Source organism: Geotrypetes seraphini, chromosome 17, assembly GCF_902459505.1.
Source record: "Geotrypetes seraphini chromosome 17, aGeoSer1.1, whole genome shotgun sequence".
NCBI classification, from domain to species: Eukaryota; Metazoa; Chordata; class Amphibia; order Gymnophiona; family Dermophiidae; genus Geotrypetes; species Geotrypetes seraphini.
The window spans coordinates 29,936,667-29,952,499 of NC_047100.1; the positions used below are offsets into that span (position 1 = coordinate 29,936,667).

At 46.2% G+C, this 15,833-nt stretch overlaps 1 protein-coding gene across 1 annotated transcript in view; it reads left to right on the plus strand.

Moving 5' to 3' along the window:
• The window catches only part of GNAT1 (G protein subunit alpha transducin 1), a 49,004-nt gene that overhangs the window by 30,371 nt on the left and 2,800 nt on the right, over nucleotides 1–15,833 (plus strand). Inside the window, exons 5-7 of the mRNA XM_033926339.1 lie at nucleotides 4,891–5,019; nucleotides 7,345–7,474; nucleotides 11,273–11,426. Coding sequence (XP_033782230.1) covers nucleotides 4,891–5,019; nucleotides 7,345–7,474; nucleotides 11,273–11,426 — 413 coding nt within the window. The remainder of the gene's footprint in view (nucleotides 1–4,890; nucleotides 5,020–7,344; nucleotides 7,475–11,272; nucleotides 11,427–15,833) is intronic.

Consider the following 15,833-nt stretch of genomic DNA (forward strand, 5'->3'; position numbering starts at 1 on the left):
ACATGAGAGACTGCTTAAAAAGATATGGAACCACGGGGTACAAGGGGAGGTCCACCGATGGATCAAAAACTGGCTGGCAAACAGGAAGCAGAGGGTTGGCGTAAAGGGCCACTACTCAGACTGGAAAGGGGTCACGAGCGGAGTTCCGCAGGGGTCGGTGCTGGGACCACTCTTGTTCAATATCTACATAAATGACCTAGAGGCGGGAACTAAGTGTGAAGTCATTAAATTTGCAGATGACACCAAACTATACAGCAGGGCTCAAACCAAGGAAGACTGCGAGGATCTCCAAAAGGATCTAACGCAGCTGGAAAAGTGGGCCGAAAAGTGGCAGATGAGCTTCAACGTGGGGAAATGCAAGGTCATGCACGTGGGGAAAAAGAACCCGATGTTCACATACAAAATGGGGGGAACATCACTAGGGGTTAGTAACCTGGAGAGAGACCTGGGAGTGATGGTAGACGCAACACTGAAGGCATCGGCGCAATGCGCCACAGCCTCTAGGAAAGCAAACAGAATGCTGGGTATCATTAAGAAGGGTATTACGACCAGGACGAAGGAAGTCATCATGCCGCTGTATCGTGCAATGGTACGGCCGCATCTGGAGTACTGTGTCCAGTACTGGTCACCGTACCTCAAGAAAGACATGGCGGTACTTGAGGGAGTACAAAGAAGAGCAACCAAACTGATAAAGGGAATGGAAAATCTCCCATATTCTGACAGATTGAAGCAGTTGGGACTTTTCTCCCTGGAAAAGCGAAGACTTAGAGGAGACATGATAGAAACCTTCAAGATCCTGAAGGGCATAGAAAAAGTAGACAGGGACAGATTTTTCAAATTAAGGGGCACCACAAGTACAAGGGGGCACTTGGAGAAATTGAAAGGGGACAGGTTTAGAACAAACGCTAGGAAGTTCTTCTTCACTCAGAGGGTAGTGGACACATGGAACGCGCTTCCAGAGGCTGTTGTAGACAAGAAAACATTAAATGGTTTCAAAGAAGGTTTGGATAGATTCCTAGAAGAAAAAGGGATTGGGGGGTATAGATAGGTATAGACCATTGCTCAGGCAATGGGCCTGATGGGCCGCCGCGGGAGCGGACCGCTGAGCAGGATGGACCTATGGTCTGCCTCAGCGGAGGCAACTTCTTATGTTCTTATGTTCTTATGTTCTTATATATTGAGAACCCGTGAGTAAGTCCAGGTCCAAAGCACGTGCCATATCCTGCACGAATCTGGAAAATGAGGAGGGCCTGGAAGGCGGGGAAGGAGTTCGAGAAGCCCGTGCCGCCAAAAAGGAGGGGGAAACCTCACGGGAATACTGAGGCTCCCTACTAGATCTCGACCCCCGGGAGGCCACATCCAGGGACCTTGAAGGGGTCGGGGATCGCCTATGCCCCGAGGAGCCCTTGGGAGAAGTCCCCGGGGTACGAGGCACCGAGGCACGCCCCCTCCGTCTCGGCGAGGAGCCCCTCGAACCCCTGCCCTCGGAGGAACGGAAAAGCCTCGGGTTGTCGAGGCGGAGCTCCGAGACCCGCAACGTCTCACCCCCGGTCGGCGAGGAGCGACCGCGTCTCCGAGGAGAACCCCGAGAACGCTTGGGCTTCCTCAGCCGACGCCTCGCCCGAGGCCGGCCCGAGGGCGAGGAGCCCCGGGAGGACCTCGAGGAAGAGGAAGAAGAGATCCTCCTAACCCGACGCACCTTGTCCCGAGGCCGTACGCTCCGCTCAGGTTGGTCAACCGAGGCCGAGGGCAAGGTCGGGGTCGAGACCGGGAGAACCCCGGGGGCCGAAGCCGAGGGGACCGAGGCCGAGGCCACCGACGCCGGAGCAGTCGAGGACGAGGCCGGAGCAGTCGAGGCCGAAGCCGGCTGCAGGTGTGCGAGGGCCCCGGACAGCTCCGAGGCAATCAGCGCTCGGAGCAGGTCCTGGAAGACCGGAACCCCCATCATAGCGGGTAGGTCCGGGGCCGTCGGGTGCTCCCTGGAGGGCGACCTCGGTCTCGAGTATTCCCTCGGGGTACCCGACTTCGACACTCGGGGCGGGGCCGAGGACGACCCACCCGCCGTCGAGGAGCCCGAGGATGGCTTCTTCGCAGACCCTGGAGTCGAGGAAGGAAGCGAGGACTTACCCTGGGCAGGCTTCGTCGAGGTAGCAGGCTTGGATGAAGCCGAAGGTCGCGGCGAGGTCGAGGTACTCGAGGCCAAGGTCAAGGCCGGGGCCGAAGCCGAGGCCGACGTCGAGGCCTTTGCCGCCGCGGGGTCCACAGCAAAGAGCTCCGCCATTCGGGCACGGCGTCTGCGGAGCGCTCGAGACTGAAAAGTCGAGCACCTATCACAGGATTCTGTAGGATGCTCAGGACCCAGGCAGAGCAAGCACCACCGGTGTGGATCAGTGATAGAGAGCAACCGATCACACCGGGTGCACTTTTTAAAGCCCGTCAAGGGACGGGACATGAACTGAAAAAATGGCCGGGAACGAACGATGTCCCGCGGCCGCGGCTACTGGGAGCCCCCGGAGCCGAATGAAAAAATAAATTTTTTTTTTTTTTTGACGATAACCGAACACACTAACGAAGAAAAAAATAAAGCAAGCACAGCGACCGAGAAAAACGACTCAGACGCGGTGTCAGAAGGCAAAAAAGAGAGAGCACAATTTCCACAGGGCTTCTGGCTCCGCGGAAAAAACTGAACTGAGGACCACGAGGTGGGATGCGCCCTCTAGTGGGCAAGAAGGCATGCACATGCGTGGTGCAGTGTAGCAAACTTGAAACTTCAATCACGTTTGCTTGAAAAGCTGTCCGCGCTGGGGCTCCGTAGATGACGTCACCCACATGTGAGAATATCATGCCTGCTTGTCCTGGGATAACATATTATACACTTATCTTTACTTACAGCGCTACCTCCGACGACGAGTCTCGTTTCACTATCTCATCAGGGAAGAGAGGTGCTGCAATAAACAACTAACTGTTAGTTAAAACTTACTTTATTATCAAAAAAATGCTACATCTTCAAATAAACACAGAGGAAAAATGTTGCACTATCTGATTTACCTCAATTAGGTCTTAGAGCTTCACTCTGTGCTCTAACGCCGCTGAAATTACATGGTATTAGTGATTTTTATTCCGACCTTACCTTGTGGTTCAAGGCAGATTACAGAAGAGGATTTCTGGACATGTCCAGAGGTGTTACAGAGTAGAGTGGGTTGCTTTAGACGATTGAAATGTTTCATACGGTGTTAGTTAGTTTTTATGGATTTCTTGACATCATCAGTACACAGAAGGCCCCAGCGAGAAGGCCGCAAAGCTGGCCTGATGCTCCTCTGGAGCAAGGTATTTATGGTTGCGATTGGCAGGGATCGGTTGGTAAGGATGGAGGGTCAGCGGCGGGAAGGGGTCGCGCGGCTGCCTACAATAGGGCTTATAGTCAAATATATTTTATTGAGCAAACAAAGCAAGGATACAAGGAACCAAAACAGCTCAACATTTTATAGAATATCCCCTAAAGAACCCCCCCCCACCCTCGCCCATATCCACACCCAAACAACACCCCCACCCCACCCCCGGGTCCTCCTTCCAGATCCCCAGTATCAAAGAAACAGCACAGAAAATAAATGTACCAAGTTGAGCAAAAGGAAACACATAATAGGAGTCAACAATTAAGCACCCGGCTGCGTGCCAGAGGAGTCAAAGTAGTCCAAAAAGGTTCCCAAGTTCGCTGAAAAAAGCGACGTGGGAGAGAAGAAAGATCCCTCACATCTTTCCTCTCCCACATCAGGAGAGTAATCATTCTGCATCGCCACAGAGAATAGTCCGGAGCATCAGCCTCAAGCCATTTCAACAAAATGCATTTCAGAGCAATCAGGACAGTCCACTTGAGAAAAGCTTTAACTCCCTTCGAACGAGGAAAGTAATGAGGAACAGTTCCAAATAAAAGCAAAGGGGAGCAGCGAATGGTAATATTCCAAATGCCCTCCACAAAAGTAAAGACATCAGTCCAGAAAATTTGAACCATGGGGCAAGATCAAAACATGTGTTCCAAGCCCGCTACTGGAGCCTGGCAGTGAAGGCAGGCTGCAGAAAGACGGAAGTGGGACAAATATGCCCTTTTTGGAGAGATATATAAACGAAAAATCAACTTAAAATGTTGCTCCCAAAAGGTAGTATATTTACGAAAGGCAGGCAGTCTACGGACAGCCTGCAAGAGTACATCAGAGGGCAGTTCTACAGCAAGATCGCGAGACCAAGCATCTCTCAAACTAGAGTGGTCAAACAAAGGGGATTCATCCTTACAACTAGGGCTTATATAAAGACCTACCCCGAAAATCATGCTAGGGCTTATTTTCAGGTACCAAGATCGAACTACATAATTACCTTTGAAAAATGCATGTTTATTTTTCCTTGCCACAAACAAGGACCAGGAAAGCAAAAAAACATCATCGAACCCGCATTATTTAATCGGCCACAGTTAACCATACAGCATCTGCACTTCCAGAGGGCGTAATAAGGCAGAGTACGGTACTGGGGTTCAAGAAAGGAATGGACAATTTCCTGCTGGAAAAGGGGATAGAGGGGTATAGATAGAGGGTTACTGCACAGGTCCTGGACCTGTTGGGCTGCCGCGGGAGCGGACTGCTGGGCACGATGGACCTCAGGTCTGACCCAGCAGAGGCATTGCTTATGTTCTTAATCCATGTGGGGCTACTGTATTAAGCTAAAAAATCCATCTAAGTTCCCTTATGCTCAGGATTTTTTCGTAGTTGCCACACTCCCACCCTACTTGTCTCATGTCAATGACATGCCAGTGCAAGTCCTGTAAAGTGTGATTCATTAACTTAGTAAAAGAGCCCTCCTATGATTGTTATTTGCTTCAAATTCTGCTTTTTAATTGAACAGTTATCTGAATGACTTGGAACGATTGGTAACCCCCGGCTATGTCCCAACTGAACAGGATGTCTTGAGGTCCAGAGTCAAGACCACAGGTATCATAGAGACCCAGTTTGGCTTCAAAGATCTCAATTTCAGGTGGGTCAATCACTAATTAGAGAATATTCAAATCAGAAATTTATTTATTTATATAATCCACTTTCCATCCTGTTCTCCCCAAAAAGCTCAGAACAGGTGACAAGTTGAAAATACATAATACATAGTCAAGACAGTTTACAGGTTAAACATATATAATATAGAGCCCAAACAGTTACAATGTCTGCCAAATACAGATGGTCAGATTCAAATCTACATTTCTCTTTATATTATATGAAGAGGTATGTTTTTATTGCCCTTCAAGGGATCTGATTTGTGGGGATAGTTAGTTCTAGTAGTTTGGTAGCAAATGGGAGTAGGATCGGTACCTGTCATTCTACAGTTGAAGGCCTGGGTGTATTTCTTCCTGGGAGTGGAGTGGTCTGTTTGATATGTATGGAGTGAGTTTGGTTGATGTAGCCTGTTACCATTTTGTGCAGGAATTTGTACGCTAGCAACAAGCCCTTAAAGACGCAGTGTTTGGCTATGGGTAGCCAGTGGGCTGATGAAAGAACCTGGGATACAAGGTGGTGGGTATGAAGATTCTTCAGAAGTCTGATTACTGTGTTTTTGGACATGTTGGAGACACCAAGGATGTGTCTCCAGGGGCCCAGGAGGGAAGGGTTAGGACAGCTGTTGTAGTTGGTGATTCGATCATTAGGCATGTAGATAGCTGGGTGGCTGGTGGGCGTGAGGATCTCCTGGTGCGAAGGTGGCAGACCTCACACATCACTTAGATAGGATTATAGATAGTGCTGGGGAGGGGCCAGATGTCTTGGTACATGTAGGTACCAATGACATAGGAAAATGTGGGAGGGAGGTTCTGAAATCCAGATCCTCCAGGGATGCATTTTCAGAAGTGCTCCCAGTTCCACGTGTAGGACCCAAGAGGCAAGTAGAGCTCAGAAGTCTCAATGATGGTGCAGCTTTTACGTATTCCCCCCCTTCACTTTTGAGTCTTACAAGGCCACTTTTGCATTTCCTCCTATCATTAATATATCTAAAAAAAAAAATGTTTTTGTTCCCCCTGTTTTACTCTATCAGCTATTTTTTCTTCCATTTGCATCTTTGCTTTCCTGACTACTCGACCAGCCTCTCTTAAATTTTCCAGAAATTTTTGACTGTCTTTCTCATTCTGCGATCTTTTATAGTTTCAGTATTAAACCGGACCATGCAGTGATCACTGGATACCAGATGATCACCCACTCTAACATCAGAAACACTTTCCCCGTTTGTAAGCATTAAGGCCCAAATTCACTAAGCAAACCGATCGTTTTGTGACCCCGGCCCGATTCACTTACCTCTCTTCTGACTATCCTCCGATCCGCGCATGCAAAGTAGGCAGGGACCCAATTCACTAAAGAAAACTCTGCAACACCGACTGGGCTGGCCGATCAGAAAAAAGCGACTGCTGAGGACCAGTCACTGAAGCCCTTTCCGGCTTCCCTGCCTTCTGCCGCCCTGCTCTCTGCCCTGTCAGCCCCTATCCTGCAGCCCCGAACACGCTGCCTGCCTTCCTGCCCCAAAAGCACCTGCCTTCCTGCCCCGAAAGCACCTGCCTTCCTTCCCCATACTGCAAGCCCGTGGTTTTAACCTGCGGGTTAAAACCACGGGCTCCATTAAAACGATCGCCTTAAAAAAAAAAAAAAATCTATGCCGGCCCTGAGTTCCAGCGCATGCGCAGACCATCTACAGATGGTCTGCGCATGCGTGGGGATCGCTATCGAGCGATCCGGGAAGGCAGATGGGGGCGTTCCTCCGATCGCCCCAATCTGCATATTGGGGCTTCGTGAATTCATCGGACCTGGCCGGATAATCTAGCCCTAAGTCCAGTATGAGCCCATCTATTACCAACTGCTGGAACAGTTCTCCTTGTAGAGAATCCAGGATCTCCCTTACAGTAGCAAAGTAAATGACAGCAGATAAAGACCAGTATGGCAGCTGAGCTGATTTTTTTTTTCTTTCTTTTTCCCCTATCCTCCTGTTTTTACCTTATTTGTTCTTACCTCTTGATATTGTAAACCTTTCCTGCCTTTGACTGTCATTTTGTGTCTAGTATTGTTAATTGTACAATGTACATTTCCCTGCTGTGTTGTTTTCTTAATTATTTCCCTTTGATTTTTATCTATCATTAACCGCTTTAACTTTTTTTTTGTTAATAATGGCAGTATATCAATTAATATAACTATAGCCACTGTGACTTCTAGTGGTCGTCCTCCAGGGATATGAAAATAACTGAATGTAACTCAGTTACAACTCAAAAAGATGCGAGTTCAATCTATATTCAAAACCTAGTTGGAGTAATGTTTTATATGGTTTTCTCTGCAGGATGTTTGATGTTGGTGGACAGCGTTCCGAGCGTAAGAAATGGATTCACTGTTTTGAGGGAGTCACGTGTATTATATTCATCGCTGCCCTCAGTGCTTATGACATGGTATTGGTGGAGGACGATGAAGTGGTGAGTGTAATGGAATGGGATTACATCATATTGAATGCATAATGGTCCTGTCACATGAAGAAAGAATTTGTTTGCTTATTTACAGAAAAACATCTAATTAACCATCTTCTACCTGCCCTCTAGCATCTGATTTTCACCAAAAATGCAGGAAAGGTCAGGATATTGGGTAGGATTTTAGCTAAATGCTATATCCCTTTCCCTCTTTTTGAAAGATTTTAATTTTTCCAGCATTCCTAACGACAGAAAAAAATTAATCCCCTCTTTTATAAAGCCGCAACCATGCAGGAAAAGCTCCAAAGCCATTAAATCTCTGTGGGCATTGGAGTGATTACTACCGTGGCTTGGTAAAAGAAGCCCTACGTACACAAAAGGCAGGCTAGACATTTTTTGATAATAATCCATTTTCCAGAACTAGTCTTCTGTAAGTCACACAGGAGCCCTTTTATTAAAATGTGTCAAGCAGCACTGTGCACTTATTGCAAGAAAAATGGCCTCATGCAGGACACAGTACAGAATTTCACATTCTTTTGGTATTTGTGCAATGCTAACCACAGAGAATTTTTTTGTGTGGGGAGGAGGGAGGGTATGGAAGCACTAGTCAGCTAATATGCTTGCATTACCAACATGCTAGAGGAGCAGTAATTGGGTGCGATTATACCGTGTTTCCCCGAAAATAAGCCTTAGCAGGATTTTCGGGGTAGGTCTTAATATAAGCCCTACCCCAAAAATAAGCCTGAGTCCCGGGATTCACTGGCAGTTCCCTTCCCTCCCTTATACAGCAGAATCCTTGAATGAGCACACAGCCTGAGCACACAGCCTGAGCACCCTTCCCTCCCTTCCAAACCCTGCCGACTGCGAGCGAGCCCTACATATGGTACCTCTGGAAGCAACTTTGGGCCAGCAGCACTCTAAACAGCCTGCTTCAGCCTTGTCTGCCCGTGAATTCACTCTGCCTTGTTACTGATGACTTCATCATTAACGCGGCAGAGTTAATTCATGGCCGGACAAGGCCGAAGTAGTTTGTTTAGAGTGCTGCCGGCCCGACGCTGCTTAAGGACGTTATATAGGGCTTGCTCACAGTCGGTGGGGTTCAGATGGGAGGGAGGGAAGGATGGGGGGTTTGACTGTGTGGCAGGGGGTGTGTGCTCGGGGGGTGGGGGGTGCTCACTCAAGGGTTCTGCTGCACAACGGGAGGGAGGGAAGGGAAGCTGGGCAAGGGTCCTGCTGCACGAAGGATGGGAGGGAGGGGAGGAAAGATGCTGCACATATGGGAGAAAGGAAAGAGGAAGAATTGGGGTAAAGAAGAGGAAGGGAGAGATGATCATGTACATACCCCGAAAGTAAGACCTAGTGGGTTTTCTGGGCCTCAAATTAATATGACACTGTCTTAAAGTGCCCAAACAGGTAAGAACATAAGAACATAAGAAATGCCTTCACCGAATCAGACCCTTGGTCCATCCAGTCCGGTGACCCGCACACATAGAGGCCCAACTAGGTGCTTCATAATGAGACCTTGTTTACCTGTATCCCTCAATGTGATTTGCAAGGAGGTATGCATCCAACTTGCCCTTGAATCCTATAATGGAGGTCTCTGTCACAACCTTCTCCGGGAGAGCGTTCCAAGCGTCCACCACTCGCTGTACAAAACAGAACTTCCTGACATTTGTCCTGGGCCTGTCGCCTCTCAATTTCAGTACATGACCTCTCGTCCGAGTCACATTTGACAACTTGAATAACGATGCATCTTGCTGGATTTTATCTAGTCCTTTTAGTATTTTAAAAGTCTCTATCATATCTCCACGCATTCTTCTTTTCTCTAGAGTGAACAAGCTCAGTTTTCTGAGGCGTTCTTTGTAGCTCAAATTTCCCATACCTTTTACTAGCTTTGTAGCTCGCCTCTGTACCCTTTCCAGCAGGGTTATATCCTTTTTTAGGTAGGGAGACCAGTGTTGGATACAATACTCCAGGTGTGGCCTGACCATTGCTCTGTAAAGCGTCATTATGACATTAGCCGATCTACTTGTGATTCCCTTCTTGATCATGCCCAACATCCTGTTCGCTTTCTTTGCAGCCGCCGTGCATTGTGCCAACGGTTTCGGTGCCCGGTCTATCAGTACCCCCAGGTCCCTTTCCTATTCGCTCTTGCTCAATGTCACACCTAACATTTTATATTCATGTTCCTTGTTCTTCGTGCCTAGGTGCATCACTTTGCATTTTTCTATATTGAATTTCATCTGCTACTTTTCCGCCCATTTCTCTAGCTGGTTCAAATCTCTCTGGAGTTCTTCACTATCCATTTGTGATCCAATTGACCGACATAGTTTCATGTCATCTGCGAACTTGATTATGTTACTCGTTGTTTCCTCTTCCAGGTCATTTATGAATATAATGAATAAGATTGGCCCAAGGACCAAGCCCTGGGGCACACCGCTTGTCACCTTTTCCCAGTCTGAGAACTTCTCATTTATGCTTACCCTCTGCAATCTGCTTTCCAGCCAATTCGCTATCCATCTTAGTATATCCCCCTCAATTCCATGGCTTTGTAGTTTCTTCAGAAGCCTAGCGTGTGGAACCTTGTTGAACGCCTTCTGGAAGTCCAAGTATATTATATCCACTGGGTGTCCGCTATCAATATGTTTGTTCACCTTCTCAAAAAATTGAAGTAAATTCATCAGACATGACTTCCCCTTCCTGAAGCCGTGTTGACTGTCTCTCATCAGGTCATGATTTTCCATGTACTGCGCTATGCTGTCTTTGATTAGCGCTTTAACCATCTTCCCTGGAACTGACGTAAGACTCACAGGTCTATAGTTGGATTTATAGGAAGAGGAATGGGCAGTAGGAACAAAGAGGTAATGATGCCCCTGTATTAGATGCTGGTGAGACCTCATTTAGAATATTTTGCACAATTCTGGAAGCCGCACCGTCAAAGAGATATAAACAGGATGGAGTCGGTCCAGAGGAAGGCTACAAAAATGGTATGTGGTCTTCGTCATAAAGCGTATGGAGACAGACTTAAAGATCTCAATCTGTATACTCTGGAGGAAAGGCAGGAGAGGAGAGATATAATAATAACTTTATTTTTATATACTGTAATACCACAAATAGTTCAGAGCGGTTAAAGTTTTGAAACAAAGGCAAGCGTAAATGTGCATGAGTCGAGTCTCTTTCATTTGAAAGGAAGCTCTAGAATGGGAGGGCATAGGATGAAGTTAAGAGGCTCTGGAGTAATCTAAAGGGTAGTAGATGTGTGGAACAGTCTCCCGGAAGAGGTGGTGGAAACGGAGACTGTGTCTGAATTCAAGAGGGTCTGGGATATAGAAAGAGATAATGGTTACTGCGGATGGGCAGACTAGATGGGCCATTTGGCCTTTATCTGCCATCATGTTTCTATATAAAGGAAGTTGAGACCATTACTACTACATTAAATAGCCAGTCCCTGCTCAGAAGAGCTTACAATCTAACTTGGACAGATAAACATGACATAGAAGGTTGGGGATGCAGAACCTAAGGAGAGTTAAAAATGGAAAGCAGTCTCAAAGAGGTGAACTTTTAACCTGTACTTGACCATGTGTGTTATCTGTATATCAGTAAGGACTGAAAGCAGAGCCATGTGTGAAAATCAGCTCAGCTGTAGGGTTAACCCTGCCTTCAGCATCTAGCCACCTAATGCCCTACTTAGGCAGCTAGAACAATAAGACAACACAGAAGGCAGATGCAAATGGGATGACTGAGTGAGAAAAATGGTTCTTTTCCGATAACAGCTTCTATTTTTATTTTTTCCCTGGTCTTCTATAGAACCGGATGCATGAGAGTTTACATCTGTTCAACAGCATCTGTAACCATCGTTACTTCGCTACTACATCCATCGTACTCTTTCTGAACAAAAAAGATGTCTTCACAGAGAAGATCAAGAAGGCTCACCTTAGTATGTGCTTTCCTGATTATGATGGTAAGTCTCCAAAGCAGGACATTTACTCCACTGCAACATTTTGTCTTGCACCCAGGCTTATCTTTAACTTTCTTTATCAAAAATATCAGTCATTTGATTTAAACAATTTATCAAAAGTACTTAGCTTGTACTGAAAATGCTGAATGTTCAATGTAATCAACTGTCCATTGCCTTTGAAGGCTCGCTCGCATTTCGCTTTTGCTGCATCATGCCATCAAATATCGAACTAGTGGTCTAAAAGATAATAAATAAATAAATTTTTCATTCCTAACCTGTTAAATCACTCTTTTTCACATAAGAATTGCCGCTGCAGGGTCAGACCAGTGGTCCATCGTGCCCAGCAGTCTGCTCAGGCGGTGGCCCACAGGTCAAAGACCAGTGCTTTAAATGAATCCAGCCTCACCTGCGTACGTTCCAGTTTAGAATGAACTTGTCCAACTTTGTCTTGAATCCCTGGAACGTGCTTTCCCCTATGACAGACTCCGGAAGAGCATTCCAGTTTTCTACCACTCTCTGGGTAAAGAAGAACTTCCTTACGCTTGTATGGAATCTATCACCCTCAGAGAGGGTAAACAATCTCTCTTTCTCTACAAGGTCAATTCCCTTCAATATCTTGAATGTTTCGATCATGTCCCCTCTCAGTCTCCTCTTTTCAAGGGAACAGAGGCCCAGTTTCTCTAGCTTCTCATTCTACTGCAATTCTTCCAGTCCATTAACCATTTTTGTCGCTCTTTTCTGGATCCTTTCGAGTAGTACTATATCCTTTTCATATACAGCGACCAGTGTTTGATGCAGTATTCCAGGAGGGGGTGCACCATGGCCCAGTACAGCGGCATGATACCTGAATATCCATTCTTGTTCTCTTTTTAACAGAGCCAACTTTCTATCTCCTCCTCTTTCATTAGGTGGCATACTACTCCTGTGTTCGCCAAACTTTACTCGTAATGGTAGTGGTTTGTTCTCTCTATACATTTTATCAGATAAACCACATATGTTGTATCACATGAGGTTTTGTGTCTTAATCTGAAGGTATTATGAATTTGAGGATCTCCGAAACTCTTTACCTGTTCTTCAGTTTAATCACAAGTTTTACATTTACCACACTTTAAGTGGCTCCCCTCAGTAAACTTCCTTGTGTTTGTCATCGACACATCTGCTAGACATAGAATTTCTTTTAGATTCTGATTTCTGGTATATATAGGTAGTAGTTGCATTAAAGACCAATGCTAACGCAATATTTTTGCAGCTCTGCCAATCCCATTTCCAAACTTCAAAACACAAGTAGGGCTCCATGCAATCTGCTCCCTTTCTGAGTTTTGAAACAACAATTCTGTTTACATATTTTGCTCTAGTTGGATATCCTTGTGTTAACAATTTGCCTTTCAGCTCTTCTGCTTGCTTCTTATAAGTCTCTATAGTGGAACAATTACGTCTGTATCTCAAAAATTGAGACAACGGAAGGCTTTCTTTTAATGTCACAGGATGACAACTTCCAAAGTGTAAAAAAGTATTGTGGTCTGTAACATTATGAAAAACACATTTCAAACCCATTTGCTTGTTTGGTGATGATCAAATCCAAAAACCCAATTTTTTCAGAATCACTTTCCATATTAAATTGAATGTTCAGATGTCTAGTTTTTAACCACTCAATGCTTGTCTTCATTTCAAATAGACATGGCTGCTGTACCGACTGTGGCAAGGGAATCTCCCTGCCGCAATCAGTTTAGTGGCCACAGAAGGGAACCCTCCCCCCCCCCCAGTGAAGTCAGTTAGCAGGAGGGATGCCCACTCCCTCCTGCTGAAAACCCTGAAGCTTCCCCCCCCCGAATGTCCATGGCAGGAAGAGAGCTCAATTCCTCCTGCCGCAATGGCGAACCCTCCCGAAACAGTCCAAGGCAGGAGGGAAGCACACTCCCTCATGCTGCTGGCCCCATCATCCCCTGAACTCCACCAAATACTCCCTGACTCCACCCCAAAACTCCCCAACTCCACTCCGACACCCCCAATATCCCCTTGCCACTCCCAATCCCCCCAAATGCCACCTGTACCTTTATCTGTTGGACAGCAAGAGGGATGCCCACTCCCTCCTGCTGGCAGTCCCGCCACTGCAAAATGGGATGCACTGAGAAGTGGCCTAAGGCCTTGATTGGCTCAGATGACTAAGGCCTCTCCCATAGGAGAGTCTAGGATGCACTGGGTGTGGCCTAAGACTCCAATCGGCCAGATACCAAAAGCCCATCCCATGGGTGTCATACCGGGGTACAAATTTTATTGCAGTGGATCAAATTGGTGGAAGTGTAGCATTATATGTTAAGGAGTGCCTTGAATGGAATGGACTGAAAAATTTTACAAGAGCAGAAACACACCTTGGAATTCCTTTGGGTAGAAATTCCATTTGTAAGGGGGAAAAAGATAGTGATAGTGATTCCACCTAACCAGAATGAACAGATAGCTGCTAAAATGTTATCAGAGATCTCTGCTTGTTGTTATGGAACAAGTACAACAGCGGTTGGAAACGTCGCGGATTACCAGCCTGTGAGAAGTCACTGAAGGACAGACCAAAGTTGCAACAAGCTAAGTTTTGGGTTTCAAATTTGATGCTGGCTTTGAGGGCGATTAGCCTGCACTGTGTTACTGCACTGGCATTTTTTGGAGACTTTAAATAAAGAACAGTTGTTTTCTTGGAAGATTTTTTGGTGGCCATATGAAGCTTAACTGAGGCCTTTTCTCTCCCATTTTTTTGAGTCTCCCAGACAGTTGCCTATTAGTAGTGCTTAGAGCATGTACATGGTGTTAGACTAATCTCCCAGATGAAGACGGCACAGCTGATTTTAAATGGAAGTAAAGTGGGAGGCTTCCAGCATTGCGTAGGCAGGAACCAATCCCAGGAGAGCTTACTTACAACACAGAATTGTCTGAAAAATAAACCAACCAAAATCAAAAATTGCATGAGAAGAATGCACAACACTCTATGTGCTGATTCAGCCCAGTGGGCCAAAGTGTTCAGATAATTGATCCACCACTGTTCATGTTGGTAGAGGGTGAGTTTCACATTCCCTCTCCGATCCGTGGTAGGAATATGTTGCAGCACACAACACCAAAACTCCTTAACAAAAGAGTGGGTTTTTGCCACACAATGCATACTCGCTAAATAGCAAGATAAAGACTGACTCACTCAGTAAAGCCAACATATGAGAAGGACAAGCACTACTGTCTCAAAGCTCAGAGACTTGTAACTCTGAAGAGGGGAAGATAATCCTCTCTTAGGAAAAGAGTTTTGCATCCAATCATGGCTAGAAATGCAGTAAGGGCAAGTCCAACTCAAGAAGGCAACTGTTTGTAATGCTTTCAATGCTAATATATAAGTTGATTCGTTTTTTTGAAAAAAATTACAATAGGAGATTGCATTCAGGTTGTACAGAAAGTGAACTTATCTTGTAAGCATAAAGCTATATTCAGGGTCCCGACGCGGCCCCGTTTCGGCATCTGCTTCAGGAGACCCCGCCACACACACAAAATGCTTGCAAAAGAATCACACTAATAAAGGTGTTCAAACTGCGGTCTGAAATACAAAAACCAAAAACAAAATGAAATGCTACAGATACAGACGCAGACACTCAAAAAGCTACTGAACCTGTGCAGATTTCATAAAAATTAGCAGCTGAAACGCATGAAAGGCACATAAATCATACATACCGGTCAAACAATAGAAAAATTCTGTGCAACAAGGAACGCCGCCTCCCGCTCCGATATTTAAAAGCAGGAGGGGGAGGGGTGCCCCGTGCGCACGGATGTGATGACGTCATCGATTCACAGCTGATGCATAAAAAAGTACTGTCAAACGTACAACACGACCAGGTGTTGTCAAAGAAAAGCAGCCCATTCAATTTCGCCATTGAGGCCGTGTGGATGCAGAGTGTTCAGATTAAAGATCCATTTCTGTTCTCTCCTCCACAAATGTCGAGCGATGTCACCACCCCTGGGGCACTCTATACTGTCCAAAACTGTGAAAGTCAGATCTTCCAATGCATGGTGTGCTTGTTGCCAGTGTTGAACCAGGGGGGCCTCCTGCACCCCTGTTCGAATGCGACTCATGTGCTCCCCAATCCGTAGTTTTAATTGACGTGTAGTACATCCAACATACACCAATTGACACGGGCACGAAATTGCATACACTACATGATGTGAGTTACAGTTAGTGCTGAAATGAGTGTACTTCAACTGAGGAGGAAGTGACATTTGATGTATTGATACGCTGAACAAACATACCTTGCAATGTCCACACGGAGAATGATGTCCCAGAGGAGATAGCTGAGAGGGTTGACTCAAAAATTGAGAGTGGGTCAATCTCTGTTTAAGATTCGTGGCTTTAGAGAACGCAAACATGGGAATCTCATGAAAGGCCTC